Source organism: Acyrthosiphon pisum, chromosome A1, assembly GCF_005508785.2.
Source record: "Acyrthosiphon pisum isolate AL4f chromosome A1, pea_aphid_22Mar2018_4r6ur, whole genome shotgun sequence".
In the NCBI taxonomy this organism is placed as follows: Eukaryota; Metazoa; Arthropoda; class Insecta; order Hemiptera; family Aphididae; genus Acyrthosiphon; species Acyrthosiphon pisum.
Genome location: NC_042494.1, coordinates 71,246,866 through 71,256,444, shown reverse-complemented (window position 1 = coordinate 71,256,444; position 9,579 = coordinate 71,246,866). Strand labels below are relative to the sequence as shown.

Here is a 9,579-nt window from a genome sequence, read left to right as displayed (position 1 = left end):
CCCAGTATATATATATTTTTTAATTATATTGTAAACTCTCTTAGTATTATACATTATAATGATCTATTTCAATTAGTCAACAATTAATTTAAACTATCTTATAATCTTTTTTTGATCTGGCAATCATTTATTATTTTAGTTAAACAAAATAATCATAATTTTTGTCACAGTTCCCGAAGCAGCTCCAATAGATGTAATTGCTAGACCAATAAATAGCACTTCGGTTCAAGTTTGGTGGAAACCTCCAGATCCACAAAAAATAAATGGAATTAATCAAGGTTACAAACTTCAAGCGTGGATTGGTGAGTTATAGTTTAAAATAATTATTGATTTAATAATTTGATTATGATTTATTTCCTTTTACAAAACATTTTTCTACTGTTGATAAAAAATATATATCATATTACTATTTCAATGTTTATAGGAGAACGAGTAGAACATGAAATGACAGTTGCTCCTAGTTTATTTGATCCACTTGCTCAGCAGACCACAACGTTTGTGAACCTTAGGAAATTTACAGCCTATAATGTGACAGTGTTATGTTTCACTGATCCTGGTGATGGTCCAATCAGTAGTCCATCACTAGTTGTTACACACGAAGATGGTAATTATTAAATAATAATTTAAGTTAACTGTATTTAAACATCTTTTAATTATATATATATATAATTCAAATATATACCTAACTGTTTGATATAATTAAATTAGCGAAACTAATTTTATCTTTAACGCAAATTCTTAATTATTTACTATTTTATTTTCAGTTACTATACAATTCAGTATTTTATTATATAGTTAATTATTTTTAATCTTAAATTATGCAGCCAAAAATATTACCAATAATTTTATTATTTTTTTTAGTTCCCGATTTAGTTGGTAGTCTCCACTTTGAAGATGTATCAGATCGTTCTGTGAATGTTGTTTGGTCTTCACCATTACATACAAATGGTCATTTAATTACCTACACTGTGTCTTATTCTATACGTGATCGACCAGAAACCACTCACTTAGTAAACGTCACCTCAGACATCACCAGTATTGTAATTGATCAGTTACAAGCCACAACCCATTATAAATTTGAAGTATTTGCTTGGACAAAAGTTGGTCCCGGTCCTAGTAGAATAGCCACAATACAGTCTGGTATTGAACCGGTTTTGCCTAATCCACCAACCAAGTTGGCCATAACAAATATTGAGCCATTTTCAGTTGTGCTCCAATTTACACCAGGCTTTGATGGAAATTCTTCTATCACTAAATGGGTTGTAGAAGTATGTTAACTAATAATTACATTTTATCTTAAACCATGAAATAATTATTTTATTATTTATTTTGTTAATTAGGCACAGACAGCAAGGAATACTACTTGGTTTACTGTGCATGAAGAAAGTAGTCCCGAAGCAACTACACTGAAAGTTCTTCAATTAGTTCCTTACACATTATACCGTTTAAGAATCACTGCATGGAATGTAGTTGGTGCATCAGAGCCTTCAGACCCAACTAAGGATTTTCAAACTATTCAAGCACCACCAGCTCATCCCCCTTATAATGTCACTGTCCGCGCAATGTCTTCTACTGAACTTCGTGTCCGCTGGATTGTAAATATTAGAAAGAATCTTTTGATTATTAATTTTAAGAATAACTTTTAACCGTATTTTGTTTATCTCATTTAGCCTTTGCAACAAAGTGAATGGTTTGGAAATGGAAAAGGTTATAATATAACTTATAGATTATTGAATACTAGTGTTGTATATACAGTCACAATTGAAGACATTACCTCAAATTCATTTGTTTTGGACTCTTTACAAAAATTTACTCAGTATGATGTAACCATGAATGCGTTCAATGATGTTGGATCTTCTGGTCCTAGTCCACCAGCTTTTGAACGTACTAGAGAATCAGGTAATAACATTAAAAAAAAAAGGATAAATTTATAGGTACATGTAAATTAATTAACTAATTATTTGTAATTTATAGTGCCATCAATGGGACCCATAAATGTTATTGCAAATGCAACATCTTCCACAACCATTGTTGTTAGTTGGGGTGATGTTCCTTGTGATCATCGAAATGGAATTGTTGAAGGATTTAAAGTAAATTGAAACATTTTTAATTAGCCGTTATATTTATTGAGTTAAGTAATTTAAAAGAAAAAAATTTTATTTTAAATAGGTTTATTACAAGCCAGGTGGCCGTGCTGTGTATCCTGTACAAATTAAAGATATCCCTAAAAATTCAACTTTCACCACTACATTGACAGAGTTAAAGAAATTTGTTCAGTACAGCATACAAGTTCTAGCTTACAGTCGGTTAGGTGATGGTGTGTTATCTACTCCAATTACTAGAGTTCAAACTTTTGAAGATGGTAAGTACAGTCTTATAAAAGAAACTAATGTATATTTATAATTTATAAAAATACAATCTTAAAGTATATCATTTTGTATTTTATAGTACCTGGTACTCCATCAAATGTATCTTTTCCTGATGTTACTTCAACCACTGCCAGAATTATTTGGGATGTCCCTGCTGATCCCAATGGTGAAATTCTTGCTTATCGCATAAATTACCAGTTACATAGTTCTGAGGGCTATAATTTTTCCAAAGAATTTCCTGCTTCAGACAGGACATTCAGGTAATATATATATTAACTAATATAACAATTTAAAACATTAACTTTATAATGCACTATAATGTTATTATATATGGATATACTATGTTTATGATAATATTTTTTCAGAGCTATTGATCTTATACCTGACCAGTACTACATGTTTTGGGTAACAGCCCAAACACGTTTAGGCTGGGGTAAAAGTCAGTCTGCGCTTGTTTTTTCATCAAACAACCGTGAAATACCACAAGCTCCTTCGTCACCTCAAATAAGTCGTAGTCAGATTCAAGCCACGCAAATCACATTCAGTTGGACCCCAGGACGAGATGGCTATGCTCCATTAAGATATTATACAGTACAAAAGTCTGAAGAAATTGGTCCCTGGACTACTATACCTGAACGAATAGATCCATCCATTACTTCTTACACAATCCAAGACCTCTTACCATTCACTTTATATCGGTTTCGTATTCAAGCAACCAATGACATTGGTCCAAGTACTTATAGTCATGAATCCCCTCAAGTCAGGACCTTACCTACCTGTGAGTTGTCATCATTAATCAATTAAAAATATCCACGCAATTTTTTGTACCTAATTCCTAAATGTATTTTAATTATTTTCAGCACCAAGTCGTGTAGTTGGTAAAGTTCAAGTTGTACCCATTACAACAACAAGTGTTCGGGTTACCTGGGAACCTATACCTCCTCAGTATTGGAACGGTGATACCCAAACTGGTGGCTACAAAGTTTTGTACCAACCTGTTTCTGACATTCCTATGGCATTGCAAACAATACCTAGTCAAATGATTATAGGCACAACAGAAAAAACTCTTGTCATTGGAGATTTAGTCCGTGACAGAAATTATGATATCATTGTAGTGCCGTTCAATTCTCAAGGGAATGGTCCACCTTCTATGCCTATTCCTGTCTATGTTGGGGAAGCTGTCCCTACTGGCGAACCTCGTAGTGTATCAGCATTTGCCATATCATCAACAGAAGTTCGATTGTCTTGGGAACATCCTCAACAAAATCAACAAAATGGAGATTTATTAGGATACAAAGTAAGTTCTTAGTCAAAAATTTTAAATTTGGGAAATTATTTTGACTGTTTATTTTTTTAATAGATATTTTACATTGTGACTGATTCACCAAATGAACATCGTGTGGAAGAAGAAACAGAAGTCGTTCCTGCCACTTACATTAGCCACAGCTTGGTATTTTTAGACAAATATACTGAGTATAAAATCCAAATACTTGCATTTAATCCAGCTGGTGATGGACCCAGGTCTGCGCCTATTATTGTTAGAACTCATCAGGTATAATTACAAATAATGTTGTTATTTTAAGTTCCCTACTCTGTACTGTTTTTTTTTTGTTTAATAAGGGAGTACCTGGTCCACCTACTGATCTTCAATTTTCCGAAATAACAATGAATAGTCTTAAAGTTTCATGGACACCTCCTAAACGAAAAAATGGCCAACTTCTAGGTTACATAATTACGTATGAAACAGCTGAACAAAACGAACGTAAATAACATACTTTACTATTGTTTATTTTTATGGCGAACATTTAGTTTATTATTGTAAACATCACACAGGTTTTAGTAAACAAGTAAAACAAAGAGTAAACCAAACGTGGCTTCTTGTTCAGCCTCTGGAGGAAGAAGTGACTTATACATTCTCAGTCAGAGCTCAAACTATAGATTTGGGAGTAGCAATTAAAGGAAATGTGACTACTGGGCCACAACCAGGTTCACCAAAGAGTCCATCTGACCTGTCACTAGTAAAAACTGTTTCTAGTGTTGCACTTAAATGGACAAATGGGGCATCTGGAAAAGGACCAATTCTTGGATACTACATTCAGAGCAGGCGAAAAGGTAATATTTAGAAACACTAATAAACAATGGACTAAATTATTTTGCTAGTTTGTTAAAAAATATATCCTAAGCAAAGCAATATTCTTAAACTGTTTTTTGTTTTTTGATATATTATTTACTATCCAGCCACTCAAGACTGGGAACATTGTAAGTTTGTTTAAAAAGTTTTAGAAGTGAATGTTACTATGTACTGTGTGTGTTGCTTTTGTGTTTGATTTGGGGAGCAATTTCAATGTTCATTCACTTTTGTGTGACATGATTTTGGCTAACAACAGAGTTAAAAAATCTTGTAATATATTATATTATGTTTAATTTTATATGACAATACTGATTTATAAATTATTAAACAAAATCTTATGAAAAATGATTTAAAAATTTATACTGATCTATATTGATCATAATATTTTGTTGTCATGAATATTAATTGATTAATTGATACGCTAATCACAATAAAACAAAGAGTTGCATAATCATTTATTTTTGTAAACTAAAATCTCTGCTGACTGCTTCTTAGACTTATACTTATAATTATTAACAATATTTTGTAAACAGAAATTAATTAATAATATATTTTATAATATTATATCGATGAGAGCATAGATATAACGACAACTGCAGAATATTAATTGTGTTCCTACAATCCTACACAATTTTTATTTCATTTAATGTACATTCATAACATAATATAGAAAAATTAAAGTATATAATACATAATGTGACCATATATATCACACTGTCCCTCAAGAATGCAAAAATGTCATACATAGAAAAAAATGGCAAACTGTAGCATTGCATTCTATCTAAAAAGATTTGGATAAATACCTGTTTTAATATAATATTACATTCTTGTATATGTATACTGTATTTATCCTCATGGTTAAAAATTATATAGTAATAATTAAAGACATTATCGCGGTCCACTCCTTTGACCTTAATATTTTATATTATATAAATATATAGGATACAATCATCGAGAATATAGCTCCTAAAATCGTTTTGTAGAAGCATTCACTTTTACACACTTTCATTCTCTCACTCAAATGTTTGTAGAATTGGAGAGTACATTTTTTGTATGCTAGGCTACCTGATATTTTACAGTAGATTTGCTCATTCGAAAAATATAGAAAACCGGCCCACTAAAATTGCTCAAGATTAGTTCTATTTTAAATTTAAATTGTCTAGTTTTTAATAAATAAACATAAAATATTATTTCACTTATTTTGAATAATTTGTTTTATTATGTTTTCCTGTTGTTATTTTATACAAAAAAATAACTAAAAATATATTTGTTTTCCCTATTAAAATATTGAGGTATCTCTAAGGGCAAACATTTAAAGTTGCGTTATTAATATATATGAACAGTGAACAATACTGTTCATAGACAAATGTATGGTAAATGCTTACGTCGTTAACATGGTTCTTAATGTATTGTATTAATCGTGAACATGTTAAAAGTGTTTTTAAAATATTTAGATGGCACGTGTGTCTTATGCACTATGCTTAACATGTTAAATTGTTTTGTTGCTTATTTATTCGTTTGTATTATTTTCAGATGACACACGTTGGGCAACAGTCACAAAAAGTAACAGTGGACCGTTAGATGAATTCTCCGTGTCCTATCAAAGTTTGCTGCCATCTACTTCATATTTGTTTAGAATTGTAGCTCACAATGAGTTTGGTATTAGTTATCCAGCCTATTCAGATGATGTGGTATGTGTAGTTTGGGATACAATTTAATATTAAAAACTATTTGCTATGATTTGTATATATTAGTATTATTATTATTATAAATTGTAGGTTTTAACTCCATCAAAACTTTACTTGGAGTATGGTTACTTACAAATGAAGCCGTTTTATAGACAGACATGGTTTATGGTTGCATTAGCTGCTGCATCACTAGTTATACTTATTATGGTTATTGCTATACTATGTGTTAAAAGCAAAAGTTACAAATACAAACGTAAGTTAATTTCAATTAGTTTATTTATTAAACCTTCTTTATTTTTGCTTAAAATGTTTATACTATATATAGAAGAAGCACAGAAAACTTTGGAAGAATCTATGGTTATGGACATTGACGATCGACAGCAATTGGCCATGGAACTTCATAGAACCAGAATGTCGAACAACAATTCTCTTGGACGGATGTCCATTCATAACACTTTACACCATTCACTGCACAGGCGGAAACCACCAATCGGAACTTTAGGAAAATCTCCACCAAGACCATCTCCAGCTAGTGTTCCTTACCATAGTGACGATGACAGTGTTAAGGGTTATGATGAAAATCCAGACGATAGTTCAGTTACTGAAAAACCTTCAGAAATCAGTTCAACAGACTCTCAAGTACAATATTTAATTTACATATATTTCAAAGGTTATGAAATGTGGTTGAAAACCTGTTATATTTAGATGATTCAGTGAGGGGTTTCAGACCCCTTTCAATTATCTTTTAACTTGGGAACTATATGAAAAATTATTTAAATATTAAGTTCTAGTTGATATGTTTTATTATTATACAACAAATTACAACACTCTTAGCTACATATTAAATATAGTTGAATGAAAGACTTATAAACCGTATGGTAATTCAGAGTTCCTTAGTGGCGGGCTGCTGTACTTGTCCTGGAACTAACGAACTTAACATTTTGTGTGTCTTATATTATATGCTAACGATTGTATGTGTATATGTGTATCTGGATGACTATGATTTGTTTATAAGCATTCTTCCTCACTGTCAACACTTATATTTATTCTTTCTATTTTATAGTATGTGTTACTGTCACACATTTTATCTGCCACAGTTAGTGTTATTAATAATTGCTGTATATTTAACTTCTAGGGATCGGAAAGTGAGAATGAAAGCGTGCGATCAGATCCACACTCGTTTGTTAACCACTATGCCAATGTCAATGATTCTTTAAGACAGTCGTGGAAACGGCAAAAACCTGTTAGAAATTATTCTAGTTATACAGATTCAGAACCTGAAGGAAGTGCTGTTATGAGCCTTAATGGTGGCCAAATTATAATGAATAACATGGCCAGATCTCGAGCTCCGCTACCAGGATTCTCGTCATTTGTTTAATTTATTCTAGTGAGTGCCATCTTTACCAATCCGTCCATGATTTTGTTTAATTTGAAATAACTTGTGTATTATTTTATAAATGTGTATACTTTACTATGACTTATAAACTGGTCAACCTTACTCTAAAATTGAAAAACGTTTAAGTGTCTTTTACAGACTGATAAATTTTATGTTTAATTTAGCTCTATAACAATTTGATCTCAATTCTATATTTCTCTAGAAAAGGTTTTTACTTAAACTAACAATTCATAAATATTTTTTAGCCACATTTACTTATATTAAGATAAAAAGACTGATTGCGCTAACCCTAATAAATTACATTTCAGTATTATTTTTTTTTTAAATTACAATCATTTACTGAATATTTTATTTAAATAATTATTGATTTTATATTGATCTTGTCTACATTACAAACAGAAATGCTATGCTATTATAAAAAATAATATTAAAACATAACGTATCAGATGATAGTAATTTTACAATGGTTTTCTAGTTTTAAATGCCATATCGATAAATTATTTCGTAATGTTGTATTTTTTAAATTCATCTATAGGGTTTTAATTTCTTTATATTAATGAGTATCTTGACTGAATTATTTTGAAAAAAATCTAAAAAACACATTCAATTGTGTTATCTTTTATAATTTGTGTGTTGATCAAGATTATTTTATACATCTTTATTTTTAATGTAAATGTGGTCCAACAAATTTAATTGAATAGTTGTATTATTTCTAAAGCATTGATAAAAGTTTTACTACTGCAAACTTGAATGCAAATAATTACGTTAATTGAATATCAAATTCTTTCACTATTTGTATTTTTAAGTTGTGTATATTATTGTAACTAATATTAAGTACCCACACAATTATTGGAGTATTAATTAAGTAATTTAAATTATAGTATTAAGTAAAAACTGGGGGACCAAGCAATACATTTTTCTTTTATAAATAATACTTTAATAAAGTATCATTAGAAATTATAAAAAGATAAAAAAAATATTTTAGTCAACAAATTGTAAAAATAATTATTTTATACATATTAGGGCCATTCTTACAATTTCCGGTAAAGTGTTGGTCAACTAGAACCGGACATTGTAAGAACGGGCCTAAGTATATTACTTATTAGCACGGTTAACGATACGGTGTAGATAACCCTGCTCATTAGTGATAAATTGTATACTATAATTTACTTTTTTTTTTTAGTACAATTTCATTAGTTTAAAACCTTAAAATAAGTAATCTAAGGCCAGTGTTACACTGATTTGACATCGTTTGATTGAAAAAAATTCAGAGAACATCTTAGAAATGCATTTATATTTTTAAATTGACCTATGTCATATAGTGGCTTCACTTTTGAAATGTTTTGCGTTTTTTCTAAGGTCGACCTATATTTTTCAAAATCTAATTAGATTAAATACTGAAAAAAAATCCAAATATTTTATATTTTTTTTTTATATTACTTCTCGTGAAGTACTTGTCATATTGTATTTTTACTATTATTTTTGTATTGATTGTATATTAAACTATATATGGTATCATAAAATGTATAGTATAGAAGAACTGCAGTAATGGCAGTGTATTACAATTAGATAATGAACTTATTACTTTGTAATTGTTTATCATTGTTATTACTATTAATGTAGATAATAATAATTGCTACTTATTACACTCAAATTATGCCCGCATTGAAGGGTGACTAACTTAATGCAAATTAATAGTAATAAGTATATCTAGCGCCCTTCAGATATTATATCACCTTTTCTAAACACATTTATTATGAGCGAATATTAAAATCAGAATACCATTAGCATCTTAGATTTCAAATGTAATCATATTATATGGCTTCTCGTACTAGTCATTTCAGCAAATACTACTAATAAATTGTTATGTAATGTTCTAACTACAAGGAGATTCTTTTAACATGAAGTGTCAATAGTTAAAAACATCAGTAGTTATAAACCAATATATTTCATTCCTTGTTTCACATAAAATATGTCAAATAATTGCAATACACT

General features: G+C 29.8%; 1 protein-coding gene across 4 annotated transcripts in view; it reads left to right on the top strand.

Moving 5' to 3' along the window:
- The window catches only part of LOC100169352 (protein sidekick), a 33,925-nt gene extending 24,568 nt beyond the window's left edge, over positions 1–9,357 (top strand). For 2 of the 4 annotated variants that reach the window (XM_008191796.3, XM_008191797.2), the window contains 18 exons: positions 171–302; positions 425–604; positions 862–1,268; positions 1,341–1,595; positions 1,671–1,899; positions 1,975–2,090; positions 2,170–2,362; positions 2,449–2,629; positions 2,735–3,147; positions 3,230–3,666; positions 3,730–3,921; positions 3,990–4,131; positions 4,203–4,481; positions 4,608–4,628; positions 6,034–6,191; positions 6,279–6,441; positions 6,514–6,827; positions 7,324–9,357. In XM_008191796.3, the coding sequence (XP_008190018.1) occupies positions 171–302; positions 425–604; positions 862–1,268; positions 1,341–1,595; positions 1,671–1,899; positions 1,975–2,090; positions 2,170–2,362; positions 2,449–2,629; positions 2,735–3,147; positions 3,230–3,666; positions 3,730–3,921; positions 3,990–4,131; positions 4,203–4,481; positions 4,608–4,628; positions 6,034–6,191; positions 6,279–6,441; positions 6,514–6,827; positions 7,324–7,566 (4,055 nt within the window). In that variant the 3' untranslated portion in view covers positions 7,567–9,357. The remainder of the gene's footprint in view (positions 1–170; positions 303–424; positions 605–861; positions 1,269–1,340; positions 1,596–1,670; positions 1,900–1,974; positions 2,091–2,169; positions 2,363–2,448; positions 2,630–2,734; positions 3,148–3,229; positions 3,667–3,729; positions 3,922–3,989; positions 4,132–4,202; positions 4,482–4,607; positions 4,629–6,033; positions 6,192–6,278; positions 6,442–6,513; positions 6,828–7,323) is intronic. The other 2 variants (XM_003240958.3, XM_001952400.4) reach the window with 1 other exon arrangement.
- The last annotated feature ends 222 nt before the right edge of the window (positions 9,358–9,579 follow it).